At 34.1% G+C, this 18,467-nt stretch overlaps 1 protein-coding gene and 1 long non-coding RNA gene across 3 annotated transcripts in view; one reads left to right on the forward strand and one right to left on the reverse strand.

Moving 5' to 3' along the window:
* LOC137854026 (uncharacterized) overlaps positions 1-1,697 on the forward strand; it is a 48,027-nt gene extending 46,330 nt beyond the window's left edge. The window contains exon 3 of the long non-coding RNA XR_011094920.1: positions 372-1,697. This is a non-coding gene — a long non-coding RNA (uncharacterized lncRNA). The remainder of the gene's footprint in view (positions 1-371) is intronic.
* The window catches only part of PACRG (parkin coregulated), a 217,604-nt gene that overhangs the window by 92,996 nt on the left and 106,141 nt on the right, over positions 1-18,467 (reverse strand). For both annotated transcript variants that reach the window (XM_068676965.1, XM_068676964.1), the window contains 2 exons: positions 12,423-12,594; positions 1,634-1,783 (listed from right to left, as the gene is read on the reverse strand). In XM_068676965.1, coding sequence (XP_068533066.1) covers positions 1,634-1,783; positions 12,423-12,594 — 322 coding nt within the window. The remainder of the gene's footprint in view (positions 1-1,633; positions 1,784-12,422; positions 12,595-18,467) is intronic.

Genomic DNA, 18,467 nt, shown 5'->3' on the forward strand with positions numbered 1-18,467 from the left:
AACATGTTTAAACTCACTGGGATTTGCATATTTTCTGCAAGTCTGTTAAGGGCCAGTATAAGAAGACCATAAGGATAGATGCTTTAGATAACAGCAAATGCCTCTCTACTTGTCATGCAAAAGTGCTGAAAATATGTTTTATTTTGATCACAATATAATCAAAACCCAGGACATGTTTAGAACATATCTAAATACTTTTGTTAACTATGTACCTAGCACACATGAGATTCCCGTATTATTAATATAAATCACTCAAAGAAAAAGTCTAGCTGAGAGTATTTATGGGCTGCTTCAGGCTGAAATTTGGAAAAAGTATGTACTGTGTATTCATTAATCAATGACAGTCTTTTTTATGGTCTTGTTTTGTGCAGGATATTGAAATTGGATCTGTAATGGATGAATCTTCTAATTCACAAGGAGTCCTACTGAAACTGCTGAAGCTCAACCTCAGATTTTATTCATAACCTTTCATCCCATCAGTTCTTGAAAGCCACAGTTGTCATCTGAACCACATTGCATTTATGGAATTCCACACATTATTGCAAGTTTCTCACTAACTACAACAGTCACAGACATTTATGTATTTAAAGGGAACTAAAACCTAAATCTTATTTGATTCTGCAAGTCAGTCTTTGGACAGGCATTTTTCAATCCAAGGTATTAAAAGAGTGAGTGAAAGATAGTACATTCAGTAGCAGCACAAACAGTAAGCAGTCCTGTAGATAACTATTAAAATGCCATGGATTTCATGAAAAACCTGTCAGTACTGCTTTTGCAAGACTGTGAGGAATTAAGCTCTTTTGACCTATTGGGCTGCATGCGAACAACATATATTTTAAAGTCAATAACTTGGTAGATAATTGAACAGATAATACAGATAGATTTACTACAGAAAAATATTTTAAAGAGTAGCTTGGAGAAAGCAAGATGCAGCATGTTGATTTTACCTGGTGACTATGGTGTAAATGCATTCAAAATATATGGTACTCACAGTGCTCTCAGTACCATAGTTATAAGAGTGAGACAGGCAAGAGAGATTTGCACTACAAAGAATATAGCATACTCAACTGTAGATACAAAGTACTTCCAAATTTCTCTATGTTAAAACCTGCTAAGTGATCAATAACTTCAGACTTCACTACTTTGCTAGACATCATGTGACCTGAAAGTTTTCCACAAAAAGGAGTTCTCTTGACCCTCAGATTAATTAGTTTGATTGTTACTTTTATTCCTTCCTAAGCCTGCTGGGGGTGGTGAATTTCTTGTGAAGACAGAACTGAACAAAATGACTGAACCAAACTAAAATGTTGGAGGGAGCAAAAAACCTTTGTAATTTATTAATGTATTCAAAAGACTTTTACAAAACTTTACAATTTAATTATTGAAGATTACAGAAGTGCTTCAGTGCTTCTGTACTGTGTTAAATAAACTGTACGTGCAAGGAGTAATAAATGAAATTGTTAATTTCAGTGCATCCTTAGGGAATAGTAAAGGGGGGTACATTATTTAGAGCTCCAAATGGATTTGAGTTTATACACAGTAATAAATCTTAACTACATTGTTAATTAACCCTGCCTCGAGCCCTTTTTTACCTTAAGGGTTGAAAGACACAGTGTCTGTAAGGATAACTCACCATTCATATTCTTAAAGATGTTTAGGACTGGGAGGATTTGCCGATAATAGGGCACCAAGGCCTCTCCCACCATGTCAGCTGACACCACCAGGTGCTGGAGGACTTTCAGCGTGACACAGAGGACCTGTCGGTTCCGAAGGCTCAGTGCATCTGTGATGTAGGAAGAACAACAGGCAGAAAGCAGAATTAATTTTTAAAATATAGAGGGAGGGGGAGGAGTACTTTAATGGACAAATTTAATTAAACCATACTCTGCTGGGGATTGTAAGTAGGCCTTTATTAGCCCAGCTTTGAAAGATCCCAAAGATGGATTGCAGTCCTGATGTTATAAAACACTGCCTTGTCTGATTGTTATTTGTTCCCACAATTTGTGCTGACTCTTCAGTAACCCAAAGAATGCAGCCCATTATTCCCTTATGCTGCCTGTGTAATACTGGCGTGGTCCAAACAAATAAAAAATAAATGTTCAATAAGTACCATTTGGGGCCAATGAAACTGTACAACTGCAAGACAACCTGCAAAGGTTGACAACAGATACATTCTACTACAACAATTAGCCTGTTTGTATGTTTGTACCCATTTATTTCATGATCGTTTTATTCATTCAACTAACAATTCCTACTATTCTGAGAATCAGTACAATGAAGCAAATGTTTACAGGAAGAAAACACACAAAAAAAACCTTGTAGGATTTTTTAAAGACAAACATTCGAAAAAAAAAAAAAAAAAAGGTTTTGTCTTGCCCACTTAGATTTTTCTCTTAGCTTTCAGTGTCACTCTTTTAATCTTAAGACACTAAGACATTTCATAAATACTTTTTGTTTCTCTTCACTTTTGAGTTTACTAAAAGCAAGTACTTCGCCCTCTCTTTTGTAATTAAAAATGAGTTCTCCTTGAGTAATATACATATACACTTTTTATTTTCCCAAATCCCTCTAGTTATAAAACCTCCTCTGAAACTATGCAGCTGGAAATAGTTGTCAAATTTGATGTGCTATTATATTGGTCTAATATTTCAGTGTTCTGCCCACTTACATAGATGTTTGTATAATTGTAGTGGGAAAAAAATATATGTGAAAGATAATCTCATTCAATACTACATGTTTATAGCCACAGAAGTATATAAACATGTGAATCAATGTAACAAAAGTATAAGCAACTGGGAAACAAATATAGTAAAGAATACACTGAAACTGTAAGAGGATTTACTTACTAATAACTTTTTTTTTTTGAACTGCCTGTTCACATTCAAGTAATGGGATTCAGTACTTCTGGCACTAAATATTGGCATTGCACAGGAATACTGTTCCATACAGAATCGGGTAGTATTCTCATGCAAGTGTAATGTCAGTTTTCCCATCTCTTTAAGAAAAGACATGTCTCACCCCCTTCTGCTCTTTATCTTATGCCTGCTAAGTGTTATAAAATCAGAGCTAGAGCTCTGAAGCAAGGGCAAAGCAGACTGGCCGTGTGAATGTGTAGAAACAACCTTTGAAAATCAGCTAGTAAGTAACCTCTCTTCATGCCTCTTCGTGTGCTTCTGAAGAACATAATAAAATCACTGTTAGACTGAGTTAGGGAGCCCAAGGTCTAACAGTACTGTAGGGCATCATAGGCATTTCCAAGTTAAAGAAGTGCTGTTAAATGAAAATATACACCAAGTTCCATAATTTCTTATTTGCCAGTCCCTACTGCAGTCAACAGGCTACATATAATTTCATGTTGTTTCTGAGTATATCAATGTGTGGACAGAAAGTCCATCAATATATTTACACTGAGTCCCAGCAAAGAGGTAAGCTATTCCAAATTTTGCTTTGATGGGCATGTGTTTTAAGGTTGTTTTAGCAAAGAGGGACACCCAGATACATTCTAAAGATTAGATCCAACTCCCAGACAAATAAATATTCCCTCACAGACGAACAGGCATTTTTCATTTTTTTAAAGGAGTGACTGGAAAAGGAAACTCTGGGGTTACAGCATATGTTTATTCATGACTTAACTGTCATACCCAGAAATAGTAACTAACTGAACTAATTAGAAAATTATCATTAATACTTATACTTTTCAGTACAATAATAATTGTAAAACTCAAGAGACATAAAACCTAACAATTACAGAAATCAGAAATTCTTAATTCTTAACCAACAAATCAACTGTACCTAATTCCATGAATCGCTCTTCCTGTCTGTAGAAGCTGACCTAGGGGATGAGGGCTCTTATTTTTAGGCAGGCAGGAGGTGCCATCTAAGTGGAAATGGTTGTCCAACCACTCCCAGGAAGAGTGTTATCTTTAAAACCTTTATCTGCAGATGGTGGCTCCCAAAGGTTATTAGTTTCCTGTTTTCAGAGTTCTGTCTTGTGTGAAGACAGTTGTGCTTTGAGTGGAAGCCAGGATTATCCTGGTAAAAATCAATTCCTTAATAAAGTCAAGAGTATGAAAGAGTCTCATGTCTGAAAAGGAGTCCCGATGATTACAGCAAAACAAACACATACTGAATCCAAAAGAACATTTTCACATAACCTATTCTTCCCTAAATTACAGTTGTGCTATAGGGGTGCTTACTGGTACTTTAAATAGCAATACTGGCACTTCTTTCATCTGCTTTCTAGAAAATCAGTTTGATACTTGTCCCACCTCCCTCAGTACAGTGTTATCCCATCCCTCCTGTGACAAACAATAAAAAAGCAGAATTTGGATCAAGATTTTGAGTGCCAAAGTGGTGGATATGGTAGAATCAAACAGACTGCAGAATTTAGCCTGAAGCCCTTCAAATTGCATATATCTGCAGTATGTGTTAGGAAAACACTTATAATGATCAAAAGTAAGATCAAATTGACTGCAGAACTGTTATTATCAAATATTTGGACCATGGCATACATAACAGTCAACCAGCTCCTGGCTTCATTATATTAGACACTGTATAAACATTTAATTAGAGACAGTCCCTGCCCCAAGGATACATCAATTTCAAACATATGCTTATTTTTAAAAATCTGGTAATTATTTTCTGTGTACTACCATCACTGCAGACCATTCTCCCTCATGAATAAAAGGATGAACATTTTAATCCTGTAGAAGAAATAAGTACATTTCAACATTTTGAATAATGTCAATGATATCTAGAGGTTACCAAAAATGTATGAAAGTGCATTTCCTACTGAAGAATACAGCAGGACATTTTAAAACTCATAGTTTGGGACAGCCACCTATCCCTATAGAAGAAAACATGCAAAACATCCAAGGCATTCCAATCTGGAACCACACTAGGCTATCACCTCTTGAACTAGAATTCTGCTGCAAGACATGGATCTTGACAATTACAGCAAAGCAAATGACCTGTTTGTTTCTCAGTTAAAGATACTTTTCCATTCCTTAAAGGGTTTTTAGAGGACTTCCCTCTGTCAGTGGTATATATTTCCTTTCTGGTCATACAGCCCATATTTTGTGAATTGTAGAATTCTTGAAAGCAGCAACTTTGAAACAACAAACAAAACAATAAACTGATTCTTCTGCTTGGTAATTACAACGTTTTCTTCTTTAATGCAGCTTGACAATTTTACTTGTGATGAAGCTATACACTTTTCCAGCAGAACCTCCAGCTTGAGTAATTGGTTAATGCAAGAATATAATGAAGTATGTACTTAATAAATTTGTACTGCTACATTTTTTTCCAGATATTCACTGAAGTTTTCCATATCTTTTTCTTAATTAAAAGACAATTTATAAATGTTAATAAGTTAAATTAAAAAAATGTAAAAGCTGGTCTAAAATGGTGTAAAAGCTCAGTATCTGAGTCAACTCTGTGTTTCTACCATTCAAAGTAACAGTAATAGGTAATTATAAAATTTGGAAGTATATTTGAAACCACACATTTTGGGGAGGGAGGTTTTTCACAGTGCTGTTAACTAAAGCTTGCTAGCAATGAGCCAATATATATAATACCAATTCATTGATAGCTTCAGTGATTTTTTTTTTTTCATTAAATTTCATTGGCAATCTATGCAAATTAATTTTTTTCTTTTGCTAAAGAGTTAAGACTTATATGCTACTTGCTTGTTTATGCATTTAGATAGAAGCAGTTCATATATGCAGCAACAGAATAGACTTTCTAAAAATTTAAGTCTTTTTCTTGAGTAATACTTCTAACATCTTAAAGAAAAAGACCTAGAAGCTATATAAGTAGATATTTCTTATTTTATTTTTTACTTTTCTTTGGCAGTTTGGAGTATCCTATCTTGGTCTCAATGTTGTCTCCAATAGAAGCCACAGTTGTCATCTTTGGGATTAATACATTTTATAAGCCAGGAAACACGACAGCATTTCTCCCAATATACAGTGGATCTTTTCCATAAGACAATGTATATTCACTGAAGAGGTCAGATCAGAACATTCTTCTTCAGACAGAACATAGAAAGCCTAGACTGTACTTAATCAAATCAGATCCTTCAAACTTCCATCACTTTCTAAAAATTAAAAATTAAATTGTGGTAGTTCCATTTAAAGTTATATTGTTAATTTAATTCTGTTTAATTGGAACAGACCTTTAATTATTTTCAACCCTTTTTCCAAAAACAACCGTGAATCTATGTTTAGAAATGCACTGACAGTTTCCATTCTCTACGTAGGTCTTAAAACCAAAGATTAAAACCAATTTAGTTTGCATTCATATATTTCCCCCAGTTGGCAAGTGAGGCACCTGTTTTAGAAAATTCTTTACTTGAAGCAGAACAAGATACATAGAGCAGGACTCCTGCAGAGGTACAAGCACTGAGTAAAGGGGCTTCTATTGTTGTGGCCTACTTAATCTTATTGGTCAAGGTTTCTTAATTTTACAGAATCAGGTTTACAGAATGACTAATATGAATTGTTCACAAAATGCAATTGATTAAAGCTTCTATTTAAGAGAATTTTGTCCAAAACACTCAAAATGCATAATACCCTGAAATGATTTATTATGCTGATTTTACAGAATAGTAACTAAGGCTGTTACAAAGTGTCTCAATCAAGTCAGTGAAAACCAGAATAACAATCTTGTGCTCTTTTTTGAAGTCAGGTAAGATACTGATCCAATTTACAATATTGCTGTACAGACATTTCTTCCAGTAAAACAGAAGTATTAGTGTGTTGCAGCGAGGTGATGGGAAGGAGGAATATGGGGCAAAGCATGAAAACCTTAGGCTAATTCTGCTATCAAAGACTTTGTCCGTAAAAGTAAAGCCTAGGGCATACAAAAGGCCAAGATCCAGAACTGAATCATTGATATTTGTAAGAAATATGATCTAGTAGAACACAACAGAAAGTCAGTGTTTTTTTACAGCTTTAGTTGTGCTTGTAACTGATCAGCAACTGCAAAACTTTAATTCTACTAACATTTGCAGGCTCTGTTAAATTAAAAAGCATAAAGAATACAGTAAGAGTAGAGACTCATAAAGCTTCTCAGTGGTAATGCCAGTTTACAGTGTTCCCCTCTATCCCTTGATGTATTCCACCCCCTGTGGGTTTTGTACCCCTTGCAGGGTACAAAACTGCACTGAGTACTCTCTCAGTGAAACCAGCTTTGTTATCAGTGAAATGTGATACAATTTTTAAAAAGGATTTTGGGAAAGATCTGTAGAACAGAAGACCAGTAATATTGGCATCTGTACTGCAGAAATTAACAGAAAGTGTTCTAACTATATTGTAGATCCTTGAATAAGAATGTGGACAAGAAAAGCCAAACAATACAGTTTTCTGAGACATTCAAAAATTATTTGATAAGGCCTGTCATTGATGAATTTTGCCATATTTTTCATATAAATCATATAAATATCCTAGAGATAGGAAATGAGGGTAACAATAAATGGCCTCAGAGGATGAATCTGTGCTGAAGTTTGCACCTTCCAGCTACATCACAGGTGATTTGGAAGAGATGGTCACTAACGAGTGACAAAGCTTTCTGATGATAATGAAGTTATTCCAGATGTCAAAGGGCTGCAGAAGGACTTATAGTACTGAATGTCTGGGTGATAAAATGGCAGGTGAAATCCAGTCTTAATAAATATGATGTTCCAGGAGAGAACTAACTCTAACTTAAAAAGTGAAAGAAGCTAATTGCAAAGTTCACTTTCCAAACATTGATGACATTTATTTCTACTGAATGAGAAACAGAGTTTCTCCTCAAAGACAGTAGTAAAGACGAGTAACAAGGAATCCAGTTTATGTGATTTGAAATCACCTGAGGTGACCAGTCTTGACTTTCAGAATCTAACATAAACCTAATTACAATCACTTGTAGTGAATGACAGAGACTACAGGAGAGAAATATGGAAAAAAAAAAAATCAGAAAGAAAAGCTTCCATGTTCTTTAGGACAGAGATTGCTCTTTTTGGACTAAATCAGAAATGCTGGTCTGCACTGTGTAGGAACAATACTTCCATAGAAACAATACTTCTAAGTAACATTTCATGTGCAAAGACGTGAGCTTTATTGGCTTCTAGGCTTAAACTCAGACTTTGTTAGGATTCACAGCACAGAAGAGAAAAGATTCTGACAATTGGTGATCCACGATTCCTAATTGTCTAATTTCACATGATTTTCTTCATTGGCAAAAATTTTTCAATGTTCCTACTAACCAATCATCTCTACTTATTTATTCCAACTTCTGTGTTATTGTCTACTGTTCCTTCATTTTTGATAGTGCAGCTATAAACTAGAACACTGAAATCATCCAAGTTGAAAAGTAACTTCACTGAAAAACAATTAGATTAGCAATAGTCAATTGCAAGGAACTGGAGTGGGAGGTGGAACAATTGGTTGCTTTATGTGAAGGGGTTGGAAGCTCTTACAACTATGTGCCAACAAAGAAAAAGTAAATGCTTGCTGCTGATGAAGAGAAATGGGTGCCTCTGAAAGGAAACCAGGTGCTTCCACACACTGTGTTGGATGTCCCTTATACTGTTCACAGAAATACAAGACTGGTACCAGGGGTAGCAACTTCAGTGTGTGTTTTTGCCTGTGTGTCTCATGTCAAACCTGGTGAATTCTGCAGTCAGGAACCTCAGAGATCCAGAAACCTAATGATAGCAAACGAAAGGAATTACGGCCTTTCTGATCTGGCATCTGTCATGGCAAATGTAATATAGAATATTTGTCTCCAAAAAAATAATTTGTCTCCAAAAAAAGGGGTCAAAAATAATTTTACATTCTCCTTATGGCTGTACAGAATATAGAACTGGATTATTTAATTGGTAAGCAAATAGTGTTCTTTTTTTCTCTCACCCCCACACCCTTTTTTCTGGCTATTCTTGGCTGTCTATAGTTTAGGCCACAAGTCAGTTTTAAGATAAATCAATGCATTATTGAAAGACTTAGTGGGGGCCACTTTCTGTGGCCTAAAAATAAGAGAACAAAATAAGTCTTGCAGGCAGTTCTGCTTGCCACTCCAGAGATATGTACCTGGGTTTTATTCTGCCTTCTGCCAGAGATGCAGTTTTTGATGTGGGGCAAAATTAGCCTCCTTCCTTGTCTCCTTCCTATGAAAAGCACAGTACAGATCTTCTTGGCAAGGGAGAAGATACTGTGTGTTATGCATCAGAACTTTTAGAATACCTCTACATCTTCTTGGTATTTGCAGAATACCTCATATTAGGGGACTCTGTTCTTGTTTAAATAACTCATGCAATAGATTTGCGAATGCTATTTGTGAAAGAGAATTAAAAGTTTTAACATCTTGACCTATTTACATTTTCTAATTTTGCATTTTTTATTTTTCAGTTGGTTTCCTTACAGGCCTGACATTACAGGTAATTTGTTTTTCCTATTTTTATGTCATACAATGACTGTATTTGTAAACTATTGTATCATGCTTTGCCACTGCAAAGTAAAATCAAAGTAAAGTATATTTTTAATTTTTATTTTGAGAAACCAAAATATTTTTATTATTATTTTTATTTTATTATTTGAATATTTTTCTTTTTGAAAAATCAGTATTTCTGATTTTTTTTTTCTTTCTATGAGTTAAAAAAAAAAAGTCTTTCCATGTCACAAATAAAAACAAGCAATTATGTTACAACTAAATAGCATTCATGCCAATCGTATTTTGTGTGTTTTTTTAGAAAAGAAGTTTTATCTGTTAATTTCAATTATCTCTCTTTTGTTAGTCATTGCCTCTTTGCTTATTTAGAAGAAAATCTGTAGAAACAGTTAGCTTATAGTAACCCCCAGATTGATTAAATAATTTTATTTTAATCTTTAAGATATAGTTTTCAAAAAGTCTGAAGTTTTAGCAAAAACAAGTGTCTTGGGCAGGAGGGCAGATTTCTCCATAAATCACTAAAATATAAAAAAGAATTCTAATATTTAATTTAGAATGTTTTGGAGAGCAGCCCTTCACTAATATGTTCCTTTGACGTACATGCAGGAGAAAAAAATGCTTTTAAAAGCATTCCATTTGCAGAGTTATTTTTCTGTCTTTCTTTTATCCCTTTCCTCTCCATCATATATATTACGATGCCTAACAATCAATTGATTCACTCTTCCACAGTAGAAATATGGTAGTGGTCTAAAAGAAGACTGGTTAATCAGATATAACTCACCCAGAGGGACACTTTGGTAACAGTAATATGTGTAAAACATAGCTGAGCTTATTGTGGATGCAGCTGAGTCACAAAAATATACAGCTCTGACTACACTGCTATATTACATGGGCATAGTGAATTTAAAACACTCTTAGAGGTACACACTCAGATTCCTTAGGTGGTGGTGTCTTTTTAAAATATTAATATGCATTTAGTTAGGAAGAAGCCTTTGTCATTGATAATATTTAGACTCTTCACTTATTAAAGCCAATACAAAAGTTTTTTTTTTTTTTTTTTTTTTTTTAACGAAAAATAAGTGGAGTACAATAAAATAAAACAGAGCCAACAACTAAATTTAGCTAGCAGATTCTTGAATAGGTTTCAGCAGATTCTTGAATAGGTTTCAGCATCTTAAATTCTGATTCAATTTAAAAGTCTATATATCAAACCCATATAAATATTCTTACCTAGCAGTCTTTTTCTAATGGTAAAAGCTGTGTAACAGCTAAAGCTTCTAGGTAATTATTTTGAAGCTAGATTCTAGTCTCAGGAAGACTTTTAAATCCTAAGTGTGGAGCTGCTGTCATAAACTTGCAGTTTTTTTCTGAAGAAACTATTTCAGCTTTCAAAAAGAGTGATACTGTTATAAATAAATTTGGATGGTGTTGAAAATACAGATTTAAAGAAATGCCATGATTCCCCTCTTTATATATTCCCCCTTTTGAGAGAAAATACTTGTAATGTTCTTTTCATAACCTTTCACAAGCGTCACTTACAGAGTAACCATTACTGAATATTACATACACTTTTTGACATTTTCAAAATCTACAGTAAGATACAGATAATTACATCTCTAATTGATCTTTTTAAAAGGATAATAAAGTGAATGAAACAAACAACAATAATTCTGATCTTTCCAGTAGTACACTGGTATCATAAGGCTCCAAACTATATTCCTTTTCCCCTTTTCCAAAATTGTGTTTGACTATTCATTCTGTATCACAAACACAATGACTCCATTTTGTTCTGTATTAGCATGGATGCTGAATCATTCCCAGAAAATAGGCCAGAGGACAGCAATGATATCATTACTGATCAACCACAAAATATAAGCCAAGTTTAATAAATATGAGCTTTTTAGGACTGGATTATATGGTTTACAATTGAAAAATTAAACGGAAGCCAGCTGGCACAGATTAACATTAGCTGACCTATTAAACTTCCATAATCTCCCCCCTTTAAAAAAGAAAAAGGTGGCTGCATCAAAACTGCCTATTGGGAATGGTCCTGGCCTATGTCCAAGAATTTTTCAGGAGAGGGCAAATTAGCATGAACTGAAACTCCATTTCTAAGAAATTAACACTATCATGTTCCCACTCCCAAGAGTGCACCATGACACTGTTTAATTTACTAATATAGGTGTAGCACTTAAATTTAAGATTCATAAAACTAGAGAAGGATGATGGTTCAGAATATCTACTGAAGGAACTAAGTTAAAGAAAGAGGAAAGAATAGGTATTTCAATAAAATAAATTTTAGTCTTAGTAGTATTACACCTGTACTTACAAAATTTATTATCTTTCACATAATCTTTCAACAAAAAAGGCTTGAATATAAAAACTTTAAAAATAATATTTAATTAATTAATAATATAATTAATATTGAATGCCAAAGTTTTACCTACAGCATTCATGAGTCAGACAGAACTCTCAGTTTATTTATATATATATAAATATATACATATATATATATATATGTAGATGGGAAGTAACGATAATGATGATAGAAAAGAGATCTAGAGAATAAATATAATAATACCACTGTAGAAAAAACAAAAGGAAAAAAAGAAACATAATCCTCTAAATTTCATCTGGTAATTTCACCGGCCATTTCAGATGAACTGTTTTATACAATAATTGATTTGCATAATAAATATATAAAAATTAGGTAAGAAAATGTCACTTCAAATTTCAGAAAATAAAGAGCCACACTGCAATAATAAAAAAACTCACCAAGCAGTCCAATTTTCTGGAGTACCGCACCTACCAGGTGATCGAAGGCATAAACCTTCTGGCCTTATACCTTACAATTTACTCAGGTTTGGATTGTATGTATGGCCTGTCATATTTTATTGCTTAATTAGCAACTTGTCAAAAATCTACAACATATAAGTGCAATTTTAGTTTCTTATTTTTATGTTGTTTGTTTTTATTTTCCACATATCTTCACCTACTTTTTATTGGAATAATGAGCTGAGGAATGACAGGAAGAATCTTGTTTCCACCATGTTCCAGCATGTCATGGATTCCTTGACGTGCAAAAAACTCACATGGAAATGTCATTTCACAAAGCCCATCAAAAAACAAAGGCAGATAATAATGATAGTCCAGCTTCTCAATCTCTACCTGAAAATACAAAATAAATAGTCAAATAAATACAATTTTACAAAACTAATACAACATGATCAGCCTGATGGATAATTACTGCCATCTACACAAGTATGTTTAGAAAATAATAATTGAGTTTGTATCACTGCAGAATAATATTAAGTCGCCAATATGGTTTATCACCAGATAAACAAAATACAGAAATATTAAAGATCAGAATGAAAATTAACACGCTCCCACATATTTTCTGAAGAGTTGACACTCGACTCATTTGTTTCAATGGCACTAGAGGTTCAAATATCTGAAATCAGCAATTGCAAGCTTTCTGGTAAGTCAGCACCAGATTCTGATATTCTCGCTTATACACCTTACTTTGCAAGTCGCCCACACAAATTAAAACGGCTATTTTAAGAATAACGTTCTGTTTACTTCAGAAATATCTGATCTTTATGTTTTCACTTGGGCATTTACGAGAACAAAAAAGAAAGAATCCTGAAACCAAAAAATATCCAGCATCACACAATTATCCGTATTTATACTGAATCTGCAACTTCCTAGGATATTGACCTAAATTTATTTACTACTGATATCAGGAACAGAATTCTAAAGAAATTCCATGTGTCTCTACTGTGAAAACAGGTAAAGAAAAATAGGTACCTATGCCTAACAGGAACCTCCCTCCATTCCTAAAATAGAAAGTGTGTTAACCATATCATGATAATGACTTTGTAAGGGATTTCACACTCTATCCAAGTATTCTTCCTTGTTCTTTCTTCTACATACCATCAACCTAATGTTACATACACTCAGGAAAGATAGAAAGAACCAGAAGTCACTTGCTTTCAGTCTATTAGAGCTCTGAGTATAGCTAAGCTTGGCTCAACAGCCAGGCACTTTCTCTGAACACAGTAAGATCCTCAAAATCCCTGAGAGACCAATCCACCACTTCAGGCAACCGCTTCCTTGAAACACTGCTTAGCTGCCACCCTACTTTTGCAGTGAGATTATATTTTGGAATTTGGTAAGTGCTTCCTCCTTCACACTCAACAAGCTTTGTCACAGACTATGTTGAAGCTCAAAAAATCCTAAATAAAAGTTAGTCAGGTTAAGCAAACCAATCCCCAGCCCTTGATTCCTGAATTTCTTTTGGGAATAGAATTTTCACTTGAATTGTGGAAGTCAAGCAAGTAGCCAACATACATTCTCTGTTTGCCACTGTCATTCATTTTCCTCCCTGCTTGACTCAGCAGACCTGAATATCTTGCATATCTTAGCTACTGACTGGACCACTTCAGTCTTTCACATTGAAACTGATTCATCTATGAAAATTAATCATAGAATAACCCAAGTTGGTAGGGAACAACATCATTGAGTCCAACTCCTGGGTCCATGCAGGACCACCCAAAATCAAACTGTATGTCTAAGCATTATCCAAACACTTCTTGATTTCTGACAGGCTTGGTGCCGTTACAGCTTCCCTGGGGAACCTGTTCCAGTCTGTTCATCCTCTCAAAGAACCTTTCCTAACCCCCAGCCTGACCCTCCCCTGTCCCAGCTCCATGCCGTTCCCTCGAGTCCTGTCGCTGTCCCCAGAGAGCAGAGCTCAGTGCCTGCCCCTCTGCTCTCCTCGTGAGGGAGCTGCAGGTGCCATGAGGCCTCCCCTCAGCCTGCTCTGCTCGGGGCTGAGCAAACCAAGGGACCTCAGCTGCTCTTTGTACATTTAAGTGGAAGAGGTACTTGAAAATAAGTCCTTTATATTTGCTGTGAGTATCTAACTATTGGCAGATGTAGTGCCAATTACACGCTTAAATACTCTCACATACACTGATTTTTAACTTCTAACAACAGACTAAAAAGAATTAATGCATTATACCTATTTACCTACAAATGTGAATGAAATCAAGTCCCTGTAGTGAACCATACAGAGGAAGGAACAAAAAAAATAATTAAACATTCCTACAGGAGAACCCAAAACACCACATATGATGGCTTCTCTGTGTATTTTGCTTGTTGGCTTTTTGTTTAAGAATGGAAAACACCTTCATCAGATGCTTTAAGGTCAATATTCCATGGTCAATTCATGTGAAAGTTCAAAAATAACTATACCAAGCAAGCATTAGAAGTTCTTTACAAAACATATAATAATAAGATATTGAAATTCTCAATACTATTTTTTTTTTTTTAGGAGGTATTTCTTGAGCATAGAGCATGCTATGGACAATGCTTGTAAACTGGTAAAATAAGTGTGCCCACCCAGTGACTGAGAACAGAAGATATAGCAACTACAACCTTCTGGTAACTAGCCTAATTCAGAAACCAAATTATTCACTACAGAGTGAATCCTGTATCATGTAATCGCCAGGTGGTCAAAAAAGCTTTGATGAAGAAGTAAGACCACGAAGATCCAATTTTTTCTTGTCCTTTGTCAACAGGAAAATAAGATGTCCTTCAATATTTCTTTTTTTAACTTCTCTATAGTTTACATAATTATTTGACTGCATTTCAATAATTGAATGTTCCACTTTCAGAAAATTTAAAACAAAACCTATGTATACTTGTACCTGGGGAAAAGCTTTAGGCATGAAAATGAAGATACACAATTAGTAGAATGAAAAACGTCATTATCAGATTATGTTTTTGTTTGTTTGTTTGTTTTTAATCCATTCCTTATATGCACTTTGGACAACTGTTTCGAAATTACAAACTATTTCCATGGAAATACACACCCTTGTTACGTTACTGAATCAAGACTTGCAACTGTTTTGCTCAAACTACTTGTAATAGAACACCTTATGTTTTTTCTTCCTCTTTCTACTAATATTTCATCTATTCTGTACAGTTGTTATCTTTTTCTTTTTTTTTTTTTTCTCAAAGAGGTTCTCATAGTCTGAGCAATTTTTCTTACCTCTCATTTCCCCTTAAAACATGTTTTTTGCATTCCAGATATGAAGAAAGATTATGCGTTCAAAACCTTGTTCATTTTTTTTTTTTTCCCGAGTAACAATAACTTGTCAATAAAAGATATTACCTTTGATATCACCTTTAGTTACCAATGTTGTCTTACAGTTATACATTTTACATACATAGGATGACACATTAAGGACAATATGATTTCTGGTTTTAAAAATATATATATATTTTTTTTACATGACACAAATGTTTGATTTTGAAACAAAATCTCTACACAACACAGGTACATGTATTTCAAGCATTACATAATAAAGCATCTGTGTATACTCCTTACTTTGCAGTTGGTTCCAAAGCCATCAGTGGATGGCTACTGGCATGGGTCTGAAAAGGACTCTGATTTCTATCTCATTTCTTCAGGCATCAGCTATCCAAGCATACAAGTAATTTTTACTTAGCATTTTGTGCTCTATAATAACTCCCACAATATGGAAGCCAGAAATATTTTCTTACATTCTATGTTGTGAAACCTTTTCCTTCTGTATTTACTATTTAGCTTTTAAAAGTGGCTATTATACAGCTGTACAGAGAAAAATGTGATTTTTCTGCTTACTCCCACAAAACTCTGTTGTTCACATCCACCCACAAATAATGCTGATTAAAACTCAAATTCTTGGCAAAACTTGTCCACATCTGACAACAATGTTGCAACTACAGATTTTAATAAGTCTCAAAATAATTATTCTGAACTTCTATACTTTTTAATAGGGTTATAAGTTGTGAGAATCCAGAATCTGTATTTCAGCAATTAGGCCAACTAAAAAAAAAAAAAAAAAAAGATAAATGATGATAAAATATGATCAGATGATGAAAACCACTGTATTAACATCAGTAAAATCTTCTGTTTCATGAAATTTCTATGCTACTATGCATATTACAAGCTCTCTAGGTGAAAAAGAAACAATATACAGTTTAAACTTGTTTTATCAATATGTATAACACACCAATGCACAACAAGTTGCAAGGAAACTAATGTCAGTATCACAATTAGAGATAATTTGTTCTGCAGAAAATCTGTTCGTATGAAGCAGCTACTAGTGAGAGGAAAGTCTTCTGAGAAAATGAAAAGCCAGATGAATAGTTCACATTGTAAATAGTAAAAATAGTTCCTTGGCTTATCTGCCTGATGAATGAAGAGAGAACTGATTTGAGAGAAGTTAAGGTATCGAAGTTTGACAATTGGTATGCTATTAGCCTTTCCTAAACAGTCATATTTAAAGCAATTTGATAATCTATAAATCGGAAAACAACAGTTTATCTGATTTAAAGGAAACAGAAAATGGCAAGAGAGTAACTAGATATGCACTCTAAGAGAAATCTTTTAATTTAATGAAACTGAATTTAGAACCTTTTAGAAAAGGTAGATATTTAACTCTGCAGATATTTAACTTCTCACAATAATTTAAATTACAAACAAACTGATTAATTGTACTGCCTAGATTTTGACTTTATCAGTATACACTTTGCTGATGATACAGACAAGGCAGATCTTGCCAATATCAAGGAGGGTCACCTACAAGGAAAACCTACAAAGAATGACCAAAAATGGTTACGAGATATAGGTCATTACAGTATCCAATGCAATGTTGAAGTGACAGATAGGCAAGGATTTCTGCTACAGTACAGGAGTTCATCAACATGATGTAGTAAAACTGCAAAAAGAGTTGAGCGGACCAATTAATCATATGTACCACCAACATGATGCAGATATGAAAAGGGCAACTATTATTTAAAAGGTATCAGATATTTCTAGTACAGATAGGAAAGCATTACTATTATTATACAGGGAACTAGCAAGATTGCACCTGTTCTTATTATCAATTTACCCTATATATTTATATTTATCCTACTACAAAACAACCAGATTATATTCCCATGAATTCCTCATGGTAAGTAACAGGGACAAGCTGGCACATAATACATCAAACTGGGGGAAAAAAAATAAAAAAGGAAAAAGGAAAACAAATGTTTGTGTGTGTTTTTTTTTTTTTTTTTAACTTTTTATTGTCTATCTGAACTCTAATCACATTAGATTATCAGAATCAAGTGGTTTCTAGAAAAGCATGAAAAATATGTTTTCCTAATACACCTGAGTGTTCCATTGTTTTCCTTACACAGTTTTATTAATATGTTGTAAAAGTTCCACAAGCACACTAAATGTTAAACTTTAGAGTAAGACAGAAAGAGATATATTGTTTCTCTACATTTTACTCATCTCTTTTATTTGCAATTGCCTAATATAAGCATTACGTGATGTGCAAAAATAATTTGCATTCATAGGAGCCATGCACTTATAAGAGTCATGCAATTTCCAATTTTGTGAGCATTTAATTAGACACCAGTGGACACCTTTCTGAAAAGGAAAACAGAGTATAACAGTCTCAGAAGAAGAGAAGGCTAAGCGGAGGTAAATCCCTCCCACCTCAAAGGCAGAGGCTGAAGGTAGAAGGACAATAAGGAGATTGCTGGAAGACTGTCTGGCTACCTTTTGGAGGCATATGTATTGATCTTCACTTATCTACTCTGTGCAACATGCAGTTCATTTTAAACCATACTGGAAGAACAGTGGGTGACTTTGACCATCCCAGCAAGACACATACAATGCATCGTGTCAGTATAGAATCATTTAAAATTAACTCATATACCCTCATTTCTTGCTCAAAGAATATTTGCTACCACTTTAATATGATGAAATGTAACTTTCTTACTTTATGTTTTTAAGAATGAATTATGAAGAATGAATTATAAATCAGGAAAGAATGTCAAGTGATTCTATCTCATTCAGAAACAAGGGACAAGCAATTGTTTTCTCATTTGTTGGCATTAATTTCCTTTCTCTTTGACAATTATTCATGCAAAGCTATCTTTCAAATTAACTTGAAATTCTTTGGCATTTATGCAAATAACACAAAACCAGAAAAAAT

This window comes from Anas acuta, chromosome 3 (assembly GCF_963932015.1).
Source record: "Anas acuta chromosome 3, bAnaAcu1.1, whole genome shotgun sequence".
Lineage (NCBI taxonomy): Eukaryota > Metazoa > Chordata > Aves > Anseriformes > Anatidae > Anas > Anas acuta.